This window comes from Paramormyrops kingsleyae, chromosome 12 (assembly GCF_048594095.1).
Source record: "Paramormyrops kingsleyae isolate MSU_618 chromosome 12, PKINGS_0.4, whole genome shotgun sequence".
Classification (NCBI taxonomy): Eukaryota; Metazoa; Chordata; class Actinopteri; order Osteoglossiformes; family Mormyridae; genus Paramormyrops; species Paramormyrops kingsleyae.
In genome coordinates this window covers 7,889,114-7,908,683 of record NC_132808.1, presented here as the reverse complement: position 1 = coordinate 7,908,683, position 19,570 = coordinate 7,889,114, and the positions used below count along the sequence as shown (strand labels likewise).

The 19,570-nt window shown below is 45.5% G+C and overlaps 2 protein-coding genes across 4 annotated transcripts; one reads left to right on the top strand and one right to left on the bottom strand.

The window, feature by feature from the left end:
• Positions 1-4,302: 4,302 nt before the first annotated feature.
• On the bottom strand, positions 4,303-7,113 carry mrpl52 (mitochondrial ribosomal protein L52). 2 transcript variants are annotated; one of them, XM_023799952.2, is made up of 5 exons: positions 6,233-7,113; positions 5,895-5,985; positions 5,197-5,264; positions 4,917-4,981; positions 4,303-4,751 (listed from the first exon to the last, which is right to left on the bottom strand). In XM_023799952.2, the coding sequence occupies exons 1-5, from the start codon at positions 6,264-6,266 to the stop codon at positions 4,590-4,592; spliced, it is 420 nt and encodes a 139-aa protein (XP_023655720.1). In that variant the 5' UTR covers positions 6,267-7,113; the 3' UTR covers positions 4,303-4,589. The 2 variants fall into 2 exon arrangements, with proteins under 2 accessions (XP_023655720.1, XP_023655721.1); XM_023799953.2 differs by having other exon boundaries at positions 5,895-5,964; positions 6,233-7,106.
• Positions 7,114-8,942: 1,829 nt separating this feature from the next.
• ajuba (ajuba LIM protein) lies at positions 8,943-18,895 on the top strand. Of its 2 annotated transcripts, XM_072718579.1 has the most exons (9): positions 8,943-9,065; positions 10,433-11,587; positions 13,436-13,537; positions 13,829-13,896; positions 14,135-14,197; positions 14,414-14,544; positions 14,927-14,978; positions 15,641-15,709; positions 18,010-18,894. In XM_072718579.1, exons 2-9 carry the CDS (start codon positions 10,675-10,677, stop codon positions 18,139-18,141), a joined length of 1,530 nt encoding a protein of 509 aa, XP_072574680.1. In that variant the 5' UTR covers positions 8,943-9,065; positions 10,433-10,674; the 3' UTR covers positions 18,142-18,894. The 2 variants fall into 2 exon arrangements, with proteins under 2 accessions (XP_072574680.1, XP_023655763.1); XM_023799995.2 differs by having other exon boundaries at positions 8,962-11,587; positions 18,010-18,895.
• Positions 18,896-19,570: the final 675 nt, after the last annotated feature.

Below are 19,570 nucleotides of genomic sequence, written 5' to 3'. Positions count from 1 at the left end.
GCATGGCTGGTTTGAGACCCCTGCAGCTCACAGTGATGAGCAGCTCAGTGTGTTCCTTGTCCACACTGAATAACAAATTTGACGGAGTGGGAGTTGGAACATGAGTAAGGGCTTCTGCCATCAGACAGAGGAGTGAGCAGCGGTGGGAATGCATGACAATGGAAATGCAGCAAAAATGACCCTATGCCTGCCCTCCCAGATGACAGCTTGCGATCCATCATTCGACAACTGGATGGGAAAGAAACACACTGAGATCCAAGTTTTTAGTGCAGCCAAAACAAAAAAGAAACCAATTGCGTAACTTCCTGAAATGCGAGCCAACCAAATGCTCTGTTTTTAACAGAGGTTGTTTACGCTGTTGACTCTTTTCAAGAAAGAAAAAATGTGTTTCCCCTCTATTCTAGAATGCAGTGGCGTCTCTACTTAGACAAATCGTGGGGTAAGTAGGACAGTAATGGAGGTTTTAGGAGCTGTTTTTAATAGAGGACTGAGATCATTGCTATGGGAGGCTGAGGTTCTATGCAGTGATCCCAGTTGGACAGACGGCAGCAAAATTCCATTACCGACATCTGGAATTCCAGCTGCATTCTCACTGCTGCAGACACACGGCAGGGGCGAGGTGCATGTGTGTGTGTGTGCCCATGATTCCCTTAGTGTACATACTACACATGTGCTGTTGAGTCTTTCTATCTACGTGCTGCGTGTGAGTACATGTAGGGAAATTGGGGCTCATTCTTCTCCTAAACTCTCAACTCTTCTTAATTAATGCAGCTCCAGTGTCTGATTCTTTCCCTCCCCCAGCCCCACCCGTACTCCTGCTTTTTGTAGCTGGAGAGCTGTTTTCCTCCAATACTGCAAAAGAACTGTTTACAAGGGTTTTAACTCGAAACAGTCCAGGGCTCTCATTTTTATCCCCCGCTGTTTTTTCCTCTCTTCATACCTTTTTCTGCCCCATAAACTTCCGTTCACTCAATTGTTTCATCCACAGATCTCTCACATTGCCAGAACGTTTTAAGAAAAGCTGCAGCCACCTTTGCACAACACAAAATAATATGTTACCTTCCATTTCTTAGCTAAAATATTTGCATAGTTTCTATACATAATTAATAGTAATTTCACATTCTAGAACACCCAGATCATGTTTTCATCCTCTCCCCATTCTGACAGTTTCCTTTTATTCTGTTCCACATCTGTTAGTCTCACCTTCCCTTCACTTTCCCTGGATGTGCCACATGCTTTTCTGCTGTATCTTCCTTTGCCGTTTCTCTGTCAGAGATGGTTGGACGTCTTTATGTTTGTCCTCACACCCCAAAGACTTCAGGCAGCTGTATGAGCAAAGGGACAGAGATACTATTGATAGCAGATGCCTGCTTGAAAAGGTAATGGGACACTAATCCACGCAAAAGTGTGCATTTCTGCCCCTGTGTGCCTGCATTCCCATTTAATCTCAGTAATTGATTTGCCTTTTGGTCTTTGATGAACATGGATCTGCTGTATAGAAGATCCATGACACATAGTATTGCAGTTATATGCATATGCTAGACAGTGAAATAGTAACCTATAACATCAGGGATGCTAAAGCATCAGCAAACACAGCACTCTTAACACGCAGTAGGGCACATTTCTGTGGTCTGTGCAATCTTCTTGTAAGACAGTTTAAGATGCACACACAGAGAGAAACACTTAGGAGAGAAAGATGCAGTGTTTGTCACTTTTCACTATAGCTGTCTGCCAGGGAGTCTGAATATGCCATTAGCCACTAGCACCACAGTAAAAACCCAGTGGAAAAAATGCCCCCCCCCCTCCCCCCACCCTACAGCAAATACACTCTCGACAGCAGAAGAGAGCCCAGCTCCTACTCTATCTACTGCTATTTTAGGTGAAAGCACAGGTCCAACCCCCCCCGACTCGTGAAGAGCCAGAAGGACCAGGCCATGCAGCACACGCTATGGACCTTATCCTATACCACCCACAGAACATGGCCATCACAGAGCTCCCTTACAAGCCAAACCATCCAGACCGTCCCGACCTGTGTGCTTGTGTGCGGTGGTGTTCAGGTGCCATTCTCCTAAGTGATGGCCAACTTCAGCACAGGTCACAGGATGCTCAAAAGTCAACCTTTCCTTCCCACTCAAGCCCTGTACTCCTTGACACAGCGGGCCTGGTCGGTCAGGAAGTAGGAAGTGACTTCCTGGGCAAGAGTTGCTGAATCAGGTTGTCGAGCCCAGCCCATGCCCTGACTCCATCACGCTAGCCCAGCTGTAGCTGGCAGGAAACCCCCCTGCCTTAGGCAGGGCCTGTGGGCAAATGGCAATTTCCAAACCATATCAGAAGATGGGGGGGGGGGGGGGGGGTACCTTTTCTTCTTCCACTTAATGCCCGTCTTTCAACTCAGCTCTCTTTGCACGCAGATCGCTCCTCCCTTCCCTGACTCCTGCACAAAGAGCAGCATCTGGTTCTCATTTGCAAACAGCGAACAAAAAGCAGGGAGAGCGAGGGAGGGAATGAGGGACTAAGGGCGAGCGAGAACGGCTCAAAGAGGCCACATCACAGGCACGCCGGGGAAGGCGGGGGTGGCAGCCACGGGGTTACTGTGCGTGAACCCCGTCGTGTGGTTTCCCCTCTTAAGAGGAAGTTGCTTACGGGATAGAAGTTTGTGTTTTTACTGCACAGTCGGCATAATCGCCATTATTATTACAACCATCATAGCAACTTCCAGTGGCCAGGCTCTCACACTCAGTGAGCAGAGCGGTGGGGGGCCTCAGGGCTGGCGAAGGAGGCCGGGATGGGAGCCTTCACACTCGGCCGTAAGGCGGGATGCATATGGAGCCAGGAGCCAGTGTGGTCGCCATCCTCCACTGCAATAACAACATACTGCAGTTTGTGCATGTGCAATGTACCTGCACTGTACCTTATTTGCTAATCTCTCGGCACGGAAATAATGTAGGCGTGTGTTTCGGGTTAAGTAGGGAGTGTTGAACACAGGTTCAGCATTTTAGCGTTTCAGCACTTGGGGAAAAATTATGGGGAATCACCGCTGAGCTCATTTGGAAGATGGCAGAGGAAGGAGTGAAGGAGAAACAATAGGGCGAGACAGGAAAACAGAGCAGGAGGTCATAGCCGGCAGCTAAGCAGCTACCAAGCATAATCTCCGGGGCTCTGTAGATAAGTGAAAGCAATCATACACACCGCTATTACAGTATGCATGGTAACAGTAACAGAGATTAAAGAACGCAACAATCTTTATGCTGAGTCGGGAAAGCCCCAAATGGCTCTTATTGCAAATAGCAGAAACATACAAAAATGTATTTTTAATTTTGTGTGTGAATCAATGTTTAACTGCAAGTCTATCAATGCTCTGACTAAATTCTTACATGGACAATATTTCACAAAGCTACATGGCCGACTCTGGGAATACCCTGGTCATCTGCACAGCCATTAACTCTCCAGTGACTCCCGATATGAATCAGAGAGAAACATCAGCAGGCGAAGATGAACTAGCTACTTTAGCTTTGATTTCCAAGAGCATTGCCTTATTTTTAACAGAAACTATCAAAAAATGGCTTGCAAAAGGAATACTGGCCTTTAACACAACACAGAAAGAGGGTTAGTTCAACTCTCAATGCACACTGACTTCTGTTTTTCAGCAACACAGTATCTTAGAGAACTCACAAATCAGGTATCATTCTGAGTTTAAACTTTTCTGCACGACTCACATTGAGCGGGCTACAAAATGGTGGCTGACCGCTAAAATGAACTGTTTTGCGTTACTGCCACCTGGTGGACATAGTTTGTTATTGCATTCCAACAATTTACAGCAACCTGCCATATTGTACTGTTGCATGATTAAGATGCACTTTATCGACCCAAAGGGGAAATCCTGGAAATTACAATGCACTAATTATGATACTGTTCACAGACCGACCTAATTATCCAAAAATCCTTCCTTTAGAAATACAAGGTTATCACATCATTTGGAGCAGGGTGTGGCTCAGTGGGCTAAACCGCCATAGCTTTTATTAGAAGATCGCTAGCTCAAGCCCAGCCTTGGCACATCTGTGGGTCCTTGAGCAAGACCCTTAACCTTCAGCACCCTGGGTGTTGCTATGGCTGGCTGCCCTTCACAACCAGCTTGCTGACACCTACAGAGAGCAAGATGGGGGAGGCATGAAGAGCATTTCCCCACAGGGATCAATAAAAAGCATTAATTATTATATAACAGTTACTCTTTACACAGTAATATAGTCTATAAACCCAACAGCAAAAAAGAATTTGATCCATAGATGAATGTACAGTCTTAGAGATGGTTTAACTTTTTATATATATAAATGTGGCTCAGCACCAGGTGTAGCAACACCTTTCTGTGGTATAAATGCCTCTGAATTTCAAAGAACTAAGGTGACCAGCCCCATTTTAAAGATTCTAAAGTTTTACAAGGTACAATGACAAAGACACAAAGAATGAAAAGCCCAGAAAAAAAAAATGACCGGCACCCGCAACCCATGGATGAGGCGATTTTGCTACTGAAGGTGTTACATATAAATGTGGAGGAAGACCCAGTAGAAGCAAACTGGATCCTTTCACGGTATTTACAAAGCGTCCCTTGACTTTTTTGTTTCCAGAAGGAGTCTGCCTTTAGGTTTCAGACGTAATGACTTCTTCTTCTCCTCCATAGCTTGAGCGTCTTCCTTTTCCTGCTTCCATCGCTGCATCCCCCTGTCCATCTCTTCACTGAGGTCCACGACCCGTTTCTGGGGGAGAGTAACAGACTTGTAACTGTTCACCAAAGGGAAGCATCAAACCATCAATTACACGGAGCATTTCACAGAAATCTGACAGCCTGCAAACTCGGCGCTTTAAACTCAGTGACATGGAGAAGCGGCAAATGCAAACAACAAAGAGCACGTTATTCTCACCGCGAACTCCGCCCTTTCCCTCTGCCTCCGCACCTGGCCCTTCATCGCAGGAGCAGGGCGACCATCTGCAGTGAGGGACAAAAACACACTCAGCATACAGCATGCTATCAGTGAACAGCAAAGCACTCGGACGAGGCGCCCACTGTGTACCACCGCACCAACAAATACACGCACTGTGTGGTACCACCATACGGTGAGAGACACACAAAGTAGACTGCACATACATCTAAGGCTGCCTGTGTCCCACTGCAGCACTTCCCAGTGAGGCAGCATGACTCACCAGCATAGGACCAGTCAGGTAAATCGGTGAGAGGGCCATATTCTGATCCAGAGCGAGCTAAACCATGTCTGCAGGCAATATTGAGAGAGAGCAATAAACACAATTTTATCTCTTTACTGAGCTCTTTTAAACATTGCGACAAAGAAGGGTTGCCAACTTAGGTGAGCTGGCTGACGTGAGATTTTCAATTCGAGACAAGATTGCACACGCATTTTCATGTATGTAACAGTTTTATTACCTTGTAAATGGTCTGTGGAGTTTGCAAACTACCCCAACGCTTTTGATGTAGCTACTTTTAGGTTTATAGAGGAATAATATAGATTTGCATTAAGATTTCTCGTGAGTGAGAAAGTCTGAGTGTCACGCCAGATTCATGAGTTGGCAACCCTGTGAAGGTGCTTCTCCCATTTACAAATGCCATTTGTATAATAGTTATAAAGCTAATGGCTTGTACATTTATTTCATTTAGCATCCGCTACTGTCTAAAGAGACATATAAACGAGGCAGACAACATATTGTAAACGTGGATCTTATAATGAACAGTATATGTGTGCGACTGTGCCTCATGTCATGGAACAGACATGGGTCCCGCAAGCTCGTGTTATAGAGTGTCATACACTGTCCACCAGTATGTATAAGTGACAATTTCAGTGTACGTGCGTATTTATTTCTCATCTTCCAACCGAACAGAGACTTACTCCAATCTCCATTTGCTCCCCGCCGGCGTCCCAGCAGTCAGTGAGAAAAAGCGTGGCGACAATCGGAAAGCTAGGGGAAAAAACAAAAGATCTACAAAAAAGCAAAACCACCAACCAGACACCAACATTTAACAATAACTCAAATGCCCAAAACTATAGATCATTGAAGAAGCAGCGCAGTGACATTGCTGTCACGTACCAAACTGCACATGCTGGAAATGGGTTTAAGAAATCACTGTATAAAGAGACAGACAATAAACGAGATCACACTCTAAATTTACTGGAGGCCGCCTAAAATTGATAAACAAGACTAAACCATTAAGTCCTTCTGGTCTTACATGCAGAACACAGCACCCTCGTAGTCACCGCCATGTTGAACGTGATTGCTAGTGGGTACGGAAACTCAAGGAGGACAAACGAGGCAATGTACAAACTCGATTTTCTAAATCAAACCACTAGATGGGGCATGAAATACAAAAGAAGGCAAAAATATCTCCCATTCACCAATATTAAAAATGTACCCTTACTTCATGACTTAGATAAAAAAAAATACGCGCATACGTCTTCTGCAGCATAGTTTAATATTCATGCTATCATATTCCCAACTTTAAATTGATATTATTATTGTTAAATCATATAATACTGAAATATTCACGTTGTATCACTTTTAATTCTAATGATTTATGCAATCTTATCAGATAATAGTGCATGTAATTTCTTTAGCACACATAGCTGCTATAAAACGTAAATCTTATGTTTCGTATGCTACGTTTAAATATTATTCCCTTTTCCAGTTCCCTTTTTAATCACCAGAATTAATGCTGAAGCTGCAATACATTGGCATAAGCGCCAAAGCGGTGTTATTTCAGTGCGATAGTTTTTGTCGGAGGTTCAATGGTTATCGACATGCCTCTTAGTCACACTTATTTAACCATTGCTTAAGGTGTGGGCGTGGACTGAGCATCTGGAGACATGGCTGCAGCCATCTGTTGTATTGCTAGGGGCAGCATATGACATATTAATGTTTTACACACACACACAATCTAGGAACATATTTGCTGTAGCTCTAGAAGGCGGACAATGATTCTCAGAAGAAAAGAGTAATGTCGTAGCAGCAGCTGAGTCGCCTGTTGCAGTCCCTTGGGGGTTGCTATTGCAGGGCGACATGCATGTCCCAACATGCAACCGAGGCCACCTGGTCAGGGAGAAGGGGGGCGGAGGGTGGGCTGGACGGGGGTGGGGGTAGAGAACCAAAGAACACCAAGCTGACGAAGGACAAGCTCCACTCAAAAAGGCAAACAATTAAACAACAAAAGTATAGCAACCATTACGTCATGTTTCAAGTAATACACATCGTTTTGTAATACATATTACAGAAATAGAAGCGATTAACTGGAACTAAGCATGTATCATACCATGTCAACCAATTCCAACAAGTCACAATAAAAAGGAGAATCGGCTTTTATCTCATTATGAAAAACTATTCACGTCGGCAAAAAAAATCTTTGATCGGGATTAAGTAATTTTACATACTACTGCTAATTATAAGGAGTAGAGGAAAGGCGAAATTACCACCTGCGTATTTGGCTAATATGTATATTTCCAACCACCCAACTTCCAACCGCTTATCCATGTCAGGATCGCCAGAAGGTGGATGAGTCTGCAGCACAGGCGCAAGGCTGGGGTAAATCCTGCAGGAGATGTATTTCCGAAGTAATTTTTTAAAGTGCTTACTGGGCACATTTCTGTTATATTTCAGGACTGTATACACATGAGCAAGATGCACTTTCTGATAAGCGATGAAATGCGGTACTTTGTTATCGCCATTCTCGGGACGTCAACAATACACTGAGTTCATAGGCAGCGTAACCGTTTTACTTGCCCTAAATAATCACTGGTTCATTTCTCAACTTCCCACACACGGGCTGAAATCGACATGTTATAAATATCTGGACTTCTAACCACCCAATAACTGGTATTGTTCGAGGAGCAGCTTGCTCGCACGTACTTGAATCACCCATTGTGCCAGTGCAGACGTGTCCCAGGCAATAACAACCCAGACTTCATTTCGTACTATCATCACAGTGCTTCTGATCGCCGAGTAACCTTCTCCCTCCTTTCTTCCTATCTCCTACACAGTGCTGAGTAAGCTCGCCAGCATTCAACACTTTTTAAAACAAGTTCCCACTCGCTGATAACTGGTCGGCATGGGAGAGGCAGGGGTACAGAAAGACACGCGTTGCAGCAAACCGCAGCAGCAAATGGAGGAGGAAATAAGTGCAGGAAAATGGGGGGGTAGGGCAGACCAGAAACAAAATGGTCATTCTTTAAGCAATGCTGTGGATGCCTGTGGTGTTAATAAAGTAATAGCCTTGAGACACGGGGATTTCGCATTTAAATGATGTCGGGCAAAAGGTAACCAGACCATAAGAAATTGTTACATTGTTTTGTCTCCGCTTCGCACACGCGCACAAATCGCTCTGGCTACATGTGACTTCAGCAGTATCCTCTCGCGCATTCCAGAGGCTCGCGGCACAAAAAAGTAGTTCTCGACAAAAAAAAAAGAATGAAGCGGGAGAATTAGAACTTACCAAACTACAGGAAACAAGAAATAAACGAAATGTTTCCATATTTGGGTTCCTGTATTTCTATATTAGTATATGTGTTAACAAAAGAGACGGGAAACCGTATCCTGAATGTTTAAAAAGTAGGCACCGCGAAATAAGTTTATGTATTCTAAGATGCGACCACATATTTATTCGATTGTTTACTGCTTATGCATAACACACAAAATACATGTTGTTTTAAAAAGCATATGCAGTTATTTTAAAATAAAAATATATATGCTTAAAATATATATTTTAAGGCCCAACATACCGTATACACATTTCACAGCTGCTAAAGCAATACTGTATAATATACAAATCATACAGTTTTGTCATTTTATGAGTGTAGCGACTACGCGCAAAGTGTGAAAAGGTCTGAACAAAGCATTTTATGATACGGGACGCATGCTGGACCTTAACTGATTCTGAACAAGGGTGAGCGAGCGAAGGACAGAAGGGAAATTTGGGACGTAGGCCAATTCATCCGCGTTAAAGAAAGGTGTCCCGTCTCCGGCAAAAAAGCCAGAGAAAGAAAGAGGAGGTCGGAGTTTGGGAGGAAAGAAAGGCAAGTCCGGTTATATTTATTTATTCTTTGTAAATTATTCTTGGTGTTGATTTTTTTTGTACCATTTCAGCAGGTTCACGCTGTGCGTTCACACAAGTTAAACACATTTCCTTCAAGACGTTCTTCATAGTTTTTTAGGCTTTGTTTTAATTTATGATAAAAGTAACAGTCTACGAACGAGGTGAGGACGAAAAAAAAACCTGGCAGGATCTAACGTCTTGTTCCTTTTACTTTTTTGTTATGAGTGAAAAGTGATAGACTCTTCGAAGATTGTTTCACCTGAGCAATTAAAAAAAAGAGAAGTTTATAAAATTACAATCTTCAAGACGTCTTTTGTTTGGTTTTGCTACTTTTGCACGACGAATGCCGTAACCTGTACCCATTTCATCCGAGGACGGAAGAAAAACCGGCAAATATTTTTGATTTATACGAAATTAATCGAAAGCTATTTATTTTAACCGAAGAAAGTGATCCGCTTCTTTATCGGATTCATCATTCACTTACCAGCCAGAGATCACAAAAGAAGAAGCAGGAGCCGCAGCCTGTTACTGCAGGAACCGCTATATTCACTGAATATAAACACTGAACGGACAGATCAGAGGACCTGAATGATAAACGCGGTTATTGATTACCGTCCATAGCAAAACGCTGCGATCGGTGCCGTTATTTATAACTCTTATTAAGTCCTGTTTCACCGTTTTATGCGATCTTTTCGCGTTCGTTAAGACTACTTGGTCGTTATTGTGGAAAAATTAAATGGATTTGCTGTCGGTACCTTGTGGTAGTCGCCCTGTTAAACCAGCGATGACCGCACACCTGCTATTCAGGCATGACTGTCTGCTAAAATAATTCTCCGAACATGCCGTAACTCCTATTTATTTTTAAATGTAATATTTATTTGGTGATGCAATATACACTGTCTATACTCTTCAACTGCTGTAGAATTACTTGAATATTTTAACTGCTTGTCTTATTCTATATTTATTTTATCCGCCCTGTTAACTTTAGTAGTGGCTATCAGTAATACTAGTAAGTGCGTTGTTAGTGGATTTGTTTAAGCATTAAGTGTAAAATGGACCGCTTTAGCAGTAAGTGGCTGGAGAAATTAAAACGGAATGACACGGGTAGTGTTAAATTTTCAATTTCTAAAAAGAAAGGTGACTCGGGAAATGCAAATAACAACAACAGTGCAAATGTGCCTGTGGCCACCGGCGTGGCGGTTGCTTCTGCTCCGTGCCCTGGTCCCGGTCCCGGCCACGGTCTGGGCCAGCCTGCCCTACCCTCACCAGCATCGGCCGATTTGTGTGGGCAAGGAGCTAGAGGCGGTGGGCAAGGCCCTCATGTCCAGCGGGTGTCTCCCACCACAGTCCTACCAGAGAGCAGCTGGAACAGTGAGCATCACTGTAACACCTCTGCTGCTGCGAAGCTCCGGAGACGGCCGCCTCAGCAGCCCAGCCAAAGGAATGCGGTCGTCCCCGGGGATGCCAGGGCGCCTGACGTGGGCCGGTGTAGCTTGAGGAACAGCTTTTCTGGGCTCAGTGAGCAGCTGAGGCGGGACCTGATCCTTACAGAGGCAGACCCGGCGCTGTCGGCTCTGGGTAGCGGAGTCATGCGACCCCTGGGCCAGCGCCGGTACTCCCTGGAGCTTCAGCAGCTCGTCCAGAGGCACCAGCTCCTCTCTCAGCCTCCGCCGCGGCCGCCGCTATGCTATAAGGGTGATGGCAGTGCCCCGCTCGGGTACGGCATGGACGAGCCGGGCTTCCCACTGGAACAGGATCGCTACAAGAGACTCTCCCTGCAGGAGACGTTTACCTGCAAGCGGCATAGCACAGGTGGAGGAGAGCCGTGGGAGCGGCCGTCGTCCCTCTCGCAAGCGGCAAGCCGCACCGCTGAACAAGGTGCTGCCAGCTGCTTTCCAGGCCTTGCCCTCAGCCCCTGCTCCTCTGCCAGCTTGCAGGAGTCCCTGCTGGCCAGCCCCCGCTCCAGCTTCGCCAGCACCGCTAGCGGTGGGAGCCCCATGGGCAGCCGATGCAGCAGCAACCGCACCAGTGGCATCAGTCTGGGCTTCGACACACGCTGCAGCGCCATGCAGTTCTCCTCGCTGCCACCAGGGGGCACTGCATTCGCAAGCCCAGGTCACATGGCAGGGGTGAGACCACATGCTCCCTCTGTGTATCTGGATGGGGCAGCAGCGGGTGTGGCACAGGATAGCCGGCATTCGTATCCCCCTGCATCAGGAGGTGCTAACACAGATCCAGGGGACCAGCGGCCAGTGCGGGGGGTTCCCAGGGACCGACTGCGCTACTCTGACCTCCTGGGAACTCAGTACCAGGAGGAGCTTCTTTGCCTACTGCGGAAAGAAGCTGGACTTCCCCGAGAGACCCAGGCAGATGCTCAGCGCCTCTTGGAACTCCTGGAGGAGCTGACCCTTAAGGAGCAGCTGCCATCTGCAGGTCCCCCCAATCCCAGTGAAGATCTGGGACCAGGCAGGGATGCAGCTGAAAGCCAACAGGAGTACTTTGGTGAGATCAACACTCAGACTTCATGGTTACTGCCAGTGCTCTAGATCAGTGTTTCCCTCAGTCCTCAGGGACCCAGAGATGGTCCACATTTTTGCTTCCTCCCTGCTCCAGTTAGTCCACATTTCTGCTCCATATCTGGTAGGGAGCTCGGAGGGAGCAAAAACATGGACCGGCTGTGGGTCCCCAAGGATCAGATTGGGAAACACTGCTGTAGATTTATGACATCGGACTGATCTGGGTGCAGCTTCCTGGCTGAGTGGAACACTCATGAGCAGATGCAGTACATTCAATAGTGCCCGCAGTGCAGCAGCACTGCGTAATTCTAAATTACATGCTCTGGGGATAGCAGCATGGATGGGCGTATGCCGCTGCGGTGCGCTCTGCCAGCCACCACATGTTTTGCCCGCACTCCCCCGGGAGGCCCGGAGCGGCTTGGCGCATGTGCTGCGTGTGCTGGCGTGTGCGGCATGATCCCTTTATTCCTTTGGCTCAGGTATTCCAGCCCTGCAGGGAAGGGGGTGCACTTGTATTTGCGGGGTGTCGGGAGGGAGCGCGTGATAAGGGATGTGGTACGTGGCTTTAGAAATGTTTCCCTCTATAGGATGCTGCCTGAATGGAGGCCATAACTCAGGAGGATTTTAGCACTTCAGGGTGCCTGCTTGCCCTCAGCCCTGTGGGTGACCGTCTGCCTGTATGTGTCACTGTGTAGCAATAAGATTTAATGGAAGCCAGTCATCTAGCACAGTGTTTCCCAAGCCGGTGCTCAGGGACCACCGCACTCCACATTTTTGCTCCCTCCCTGCTCAGGAGCAATAATGTAGACTAACAGGCAGCTGAGAGGAAGTGAAAACCTGAACTGTCTGTGGGTCCCTGAGGACTGGGTAGGGAAATACTGGTCTAACACACCCAAAAGACCACAAGCTAAATTTGAGCAGCCTCCCGTACTGCACCACAGTGAGGACGGAAACTGCCTTCCCTACATAGGATGTTTGCTTTGAATGAACTGTGTTAATGACACAATTCAGATCCTATTCAGATTCTGTGGTATTTCAGTTAATCATTGATAGCATTTTCTAATTGAAGATTCACTCCTTATGTGCCTTGCATTGTTTCTTTCATCGTTTTTTTGACTGATGAATGAATGAATGAATGCTACATTTATATAGCGCTTTTCTAGAAACCTGAAGCCCTTCTGCATAACCAATGGGAAGCCCCATGAACCACCACTGTGTAGCACCTGGATGATGCAACATCTGCCATTCTGCAGCAGTACACTCACCACACCGTAGCTCAGGTGCTGAAGGGGCAGGAGAGAATTTCCCCACGGGCATCAATAAAATATCAACTGTTGTTTATTATCATTAGATACAGGGGATGATTACTAGGCCAGATTTGAAATGGCCACAGTGGGTAATTTTAGCCAGGACATCGGGGTACCACCTCTACTCTTTTGAAAGATGCCCAGGGATTTTTTTATGACCTCAGAGAGTCAGAACTTTGGTTGTACATCCCATCTGAAGGATGGTGCCATTTTTACCAGACAGTATCCCTGCCACTGCACTGGGGCATTGGGAGCGGCTTCCTGTGAGCCACACCAACACCTCTTCCAGAAGGAGATTTATTCCTTATGTATTCCATTGTTTTTTTTCTTTCTCTCAAGCGTTTTTTTTATTTATTAAGTTCCATCATTTTTGACTAATGTGAAGTACTCTGAGACTATCGTATGTCAGGTATATGTTATGGGTTCAGCACCCTTAGTTGTCATGCATTCAGTCAGCAGCTCAGGATTAAAAAGTGAGTGTACATGCTAAATGACACGCCTGAAGCCATGTTAATGACTTGTTCCAGGGACCTGTGTGAAGTGCGGTAAAGGTGTATATGGGGCCGACAATGCTTGCCAGGCGCTGGACAGTCTCTACCACACCCGCTGCTTCACCTGCGTTTCTTGTGGTGAGTTCACCTCACATTGTCATTGCTGCTAATTCAGGCTGGCTGGTGCGTTCTCCAGCCCCACTTTCCTGGTACTCACTAGTCCATGCATGTGAAAGGCAAAGATTTCTCTCTCATTTTCTGCTCAGTGTGACAGGTTGCTCTTGGCCTCTATCTGTCCCTCTGTCATCTTGTTTTGGCTGCTCTTGCCAACCAAACAACCCTAAGGGCCCACCGCTGTAGAACAGCTTCTGAAATACACCAGTGTCATTGTCACTCGTCGCTGAACAAATACTCTTTTGTCTCCCACAGGTCGCACCCTCAGAAACAAGGACTTCTACAATGTCAGTGGATCTGTGTACTGCAAGGAGGATTACATGGTGCGTAAATGCCTCTTCCTGCTGGTTGAAGCCATCCTCCGTATCCCTCTGATTTCAGGGTTCTTGCTAGGTCTCTGCGCACTCGATCATGTCAGGAATGTGTGATTATAGCCCTGGCTCTGAGCATCCCCCTTATTATGGCATAGCCTGCAATAGTTCTCTAACTCAAAAGTGGTAATTAAGTGTAATGTTTAGTTGCTGGCTTTTCTGACCTTCAGTCTCTCTCGCCTCCACCCAGTTCTCAGGGTTCCAAGCAGCAGCAGAGAAGTGCAGTGTGTGTGGACACTTGATCCTGGAGAAGGTAAGTGTGGAAGGTGTGTGTGTGTGTGTGTGTGTGTGTGAGTGAGTGAGAGAAGTCGACCGTACCCAGCTAGGTTTATGTGCTCGACAGTCCTTTTGCAGCATGGGTCTGCGTTCATGTCTCCAAAGTAAAACCTCAGCTGAAGCTTTGCTGGATGGCTTGTGGGATTGAAACCTGAACAGTAGAACATCCCACGGTTCTGTTTGCACGTCTCAGATACTGCAGGCTCTGGGGAACTCGTACCACCCCAGCTGCTTCCGCTGCGTTGTGTGCACCAAGGCCCTCGATGGCGTCCCTTTCACAGTGGACTACCTCAACAACGTCTACTGTGTCTCAGACTACAACAGGTGAGCCGTCACGTCTCAGAAATGCAGATGTCCGCTATTCAAAAAAAGATTTAGTTAATATAGGTAAAAACATTGCCTTCATTCCATCTCCACTGTAACTCACTGTAGGACAAGAAACGGCTTGTTTCAGCCTGCAAGGCTTCAATCAGTCTAACCCTAGCTGGCAGATTTAACTTTTTTGAGGGACAGAATCCTGTTGGAAAATGTTTCTATAATTACTTTCTGTATTAAAAATAAGAGAACAAAGACCTACTGGATCCCTTGACCCCGAAGAACTGGACTTGCCCATTCCTGTAGTGTTATGCCCAGTGAAAATGTTTTGTGCTTATCAGCCTGTGTCCACCTGGTGGTGTAAAATGGACCTGCATGCACTGTATTCCAGAACTTTTGCTCCAAAGTGTGCTGCTTGTCTTCAGCCCATTCTACCTGCGGAGGTGAGCACTACTTTTTTTAAACATTTAATTTAGTTTTATCATTAAGTGCTACATCCGGGCAGCCATACAAGCGCTGTTCTTCAGGAATGTTCTCTTTTACAGTCGACCCCTCTGCATCACAACTTTCCTCATCGCGGTTTTGATGTATTGCGAGGTTGTTTTGTAAAAGCCACAGATGACACACGTGTGCCAGCAGACACAAAAAGTTTAGTAACTCATAAATGCGTAAAATATCTGAACAGTAATGGTTTGGAGGACGCCACTTGTGTTTATAGCAGCCTCTCGTGTGTGATCTCGCAGTGATCTTTGTATCGCTCACTTCTTGCATCTTTTCACTTCTGTCCATTTGCTTCACTCGCCAAGAGGACCAAAAAATTTTACACTGTTTTCCAGATCAAGGGGGGTCTGCACCCTTAACCCCCCTGATGGGGAAGGGTCGGCTGTATAAAGTGTGTACATTATTTAGAAAGCTTTTAATAAAAAGTAATATGAATGTCTTTTAGTTTGGAACTGCATTGATTTTATTTTTAATTTTTTTTACTACTTGTGTATATTCCTGTTGAGGGCCTAGTCCAGAATATGACCAGATTTTAAGTTTTTAACATGCTTGTGTCCGTATGTTCGGTTTGTAGGTGTTATGTTGATTCTGTGTTGTATCACAGGGCAGTGAAGAAATTCTCAGGGTGGTATCCATGCAGAAGGATTACCACTTCGAGTGCTACCACTGCGAGGTCAGTCAGCGTCTGCACCCTCCATCCTGCACCCAACCCTGATAACAATTATCATCTTGTTTGTATTTTGCTGTGAAAATATACACAATATTAAGCCATGCAGTTATAAATATGCATTATAAAGGTCCACTTAATTAGCAAACACCATAGTAAGGCTGTTTTCATTGTGACACTTTAACCACCATTTCTCATATTTATTTAAGCACAACTTCTGTGGTAGATGCCTTCCATAAGGTGGCTTCGTTTACCCACCATATCATTCTTAAGTTGGCTGTATACTTCAAATGATGTCTGGACAAAACGAAAGAAGGATCTGTCACATTTAAAACAACACTGCCAGCTTTGTTCTGTGTCACCACAACCCTAGATGGTGCAACAGACCCACATACAGAGTGCAAATAAGCATATTGTGACAAGTCATTTTAATAAAGGAGATGAGTTTATTTAAAATCTATTGGTTTAATACTAGTGAACACACAGACAGGGAAGCCACAATTGATACAACAGTTACACGCCAACTAAACACATGTATCCACGGCAAATAGTTCACAGTTACGACATTTACTATTAACAGACATACAGGAATACACAAATTAATTAAGACTATTTAAAGCACTGCAAAACATGACAACTGCATAATTAGTCCTGCTGACCAACTCCGTGGCATACCATATATGGTCAGCTAATTGTGGACAGTGGGCAGGACCGAAACAATCTTAAGTTCATCTCGGGGACCCTGCACGGGTGTGGTATTGCCAAAACAATGGTGATTTCATCTGAAGTATATAGTGTTTCATGTAGTTAGTGACTTGAAAAAGTATGCATACCCCTTGAACTTGTCCACATTTTGTCACATTACAACCACAAACTTAAATGTATTTTATTGGGATTTTATATGTATTTTGGGTTATGTTGCTACCAGCTTTGCACATCTAGAGACTGCAGTTTTTGTCCATTCTTCTTTGCTAAAAGCTCAGTCAGATTGGATGGGGAGCGTCTCTGAACAGCAATTTTCAAGTCTTGCCAGAGATTCTCAGTGGGATTTAGGTCTGGACTTTGACTGGGCCATTCTAACACATGAATATGCTTTTGATCTAAACCATTCCGTTGTAGCTCTAGCCGTATGTTTAGGGTCGTTGTGCTGCTGGAAGTTGAACCTCCACCCCAGTCTCAAGTCTTCTGTAGCCTCTAACAGCTTATCTTCAAGGATTGCCCTGTATTTAGCTCCATCCATGTTCCCATCAACTCTGACCAGCTTCCCTGTCCATGCCACCACCGTCTTTCACAGTGGGATGGCGTGTTAAGGGTGATCTGCAGCCACCACCGTCTTTCACAGTGGGATGGCGTGTTCAGGGTGATGTGCAGTGTTAGTTTTCCGCCACGCATAGCGTTTTGCATTTAGGCAAGAAAGTGCAGTTTTTAGTCTCATCTGTGTTCCCTACATGGCTTGTGGCAAACTGCAAACAGGACGCCTTATGGCTTTCTTTCATCAATGGCTTTCTTCTTGCCACTCTTCCATAAAGGCCAGATTTGTGGAGTACATGACTAATAGTTGTCCCGTGGACAGATACTCCCACCTGAGCTGTGAATTTCAGAAGCTCCTCCAGAGTGACGACAGGCTTCTTGGCAGCTTCTCTGACCAGTGTTCTCCTTGCTCGGTCTGTCGGTTTAGGTAGACGGCCATGTCTTGGTAGGTTTGCAGTTGTAACATACTTTTCCCATTTTTGGATGGATTGAACAATGCTCCTTGAGATGTTCAAACCTTGGGATATTTTTTTTTATAACCTAACCCTGCTTTAAACTTCTCCACAACTATATCCTTGACCTGTCTGATGTGTTCCTTGGTCTTCATGATGCTGTTTGTTCACTATTATTCTCTAACAAACCTCTGAGGCCTCCATAGAACAGCTGTACCTATACTGAGAATAAATTACACGCAGGTGGACTCTATTTACTAATTAGGTGGCTCCGGAAGGCAAGTAGTTGCCCTGGATGCTCTGTATCTAATTTTTATTTTGGGGTGCCAGAGAGCAGGGGGATGAACACAAATTTGCGCCACACCTTTCAAATTTTTATTTGTGAAACATTTTGAAAACCATGTATCATTTTCTTTCCACTTCACCATTATGTGCTAATTTGTGTTGGTCTATCACATAAAATCCCAATAAAATGCATTTAAGTTTGTGGTTGTAACGTTACAAAATGTGGAAAAGTTCAAGGGATATGAATACTTTTTCAAGGCACTGTATGACACGAATACGACATTGCCCCTGAATATCCCCCCCCCCCCTTCTCCTCAGGACTGTGGGAAGCAGCTCTCTGATCAGCCAGGCTCCCAGTGCTACCCCCTGGACTCTCACCTCCTCTGCCACTCGTGTCACATGACGAGGGTGTGCACCACGCATAACCTCCCCTTGCACAGCACACCGTGAGAGATGTCTGAGGACGTAAGATATGCGCAGCTCTTATGCCCCAGCAGCTCACCGGCGCCTGCTAGTGCTGCACTATGCTCAGTTTTCCCATCAGTGTAGCTGCTGGGCCTGTTTGAATACCTATGAAGCGGCGACCCCAGCTTACACAGTGCATTCAGTGGTCATCATACCTGCACTCTCTGGCGAGCCCTCGCATGCCTTGGGCTTGGACGCAGTGCCATTGTGCTGCGTCTGTGCCTGGTTGGCCACACCGCGCTCAGACAGGAGTAGGCATTTACAGTCGGATGGGGCACTCAGACAGATGCCCCAATATGTCAGTCAGAACCGGAAATCAGGCTGAATTTAGACCTACGTGCTTCTGCAAGAACCGTGTCACAGATGGGGGACGTGCTGCTGTGAGGAGTCCTTAGGAACATTTTTGCCTGTGTCTGACCAAGACGACACATGGCACAGAGGTGTATGTGCTCAGTGTTCAGAGGGTTAGCTGTAATATTTTTTACTACTGCTTCAGGTCTGCTACTTATAGTTGTCACAAAGGGACTTTTGGTAAGTTTTTTTTGTTGTTAGCAGTTATTTTGCACTTAAGTAAACTTTCCCTTTTTTTTTTTTTTAAAGACTTCTTAAACATTCCTGTGTGTATTAAATATTTAAATTGCTGAAAAGATTATCTGTCTTGTCTTGAGGATGCTCCCTTGCTAGAATCTCTGAGCAAAGAACAAACACTGCAGTTTCTTATGTCACCTGTTATGACTCAAGTATACTCAGAATGTTTAAGTATGTGTTTTTTCAGTGTTATAGTGGTGCAAAGCACCAGCAGTCCCACCAATCAGTAACTCCCTGTTTACATGCATGTGAGTGGGGCAAAGCTTCCATATCCCACTGGGGTGAAGTGATGACTCATTCATCTTAAGAGTTTTTGGTTGTGATTACCCATTTTTAACATAGCAAACACCAAAACTGCTAATGAAACAGGTTGCTGTCAAGTAAATAGCTGCTCAAGTAACATTTTCCTCAAGAGGAGTGGCATTTGGTTTACATGTGATATCTTAGGAAGCAAACTGACCCAAATATTTCACATAGCCATGACTGATACTCAGTAACTGAGTGCCCTACTGTCATTCTGAGTTTTGGGAACTTAGTCAGTGGTGACACAGGGTGGCATAGTGAGTACTTTCCCCTCTCACCCCTGCTGTATGGCCATTGGAGTGGATGGGGCTTTATCAATATGTGTACTTCACATCCCCATCTGATGCTATCTTCCATTGCCAAAGTACAGTTCCAATACTCAGGAGCTGAAGTGTGGGGGACAGTAAAGATCCCCAGATATCAAAGATGAATCGGCTGCATCCTCACCAGCAAAAACATTGCTGTGATTCACTGAACCCCAGGTTCGCTCAGGACAAGTTAGGAAGTCAAGTCACTTGCCAAG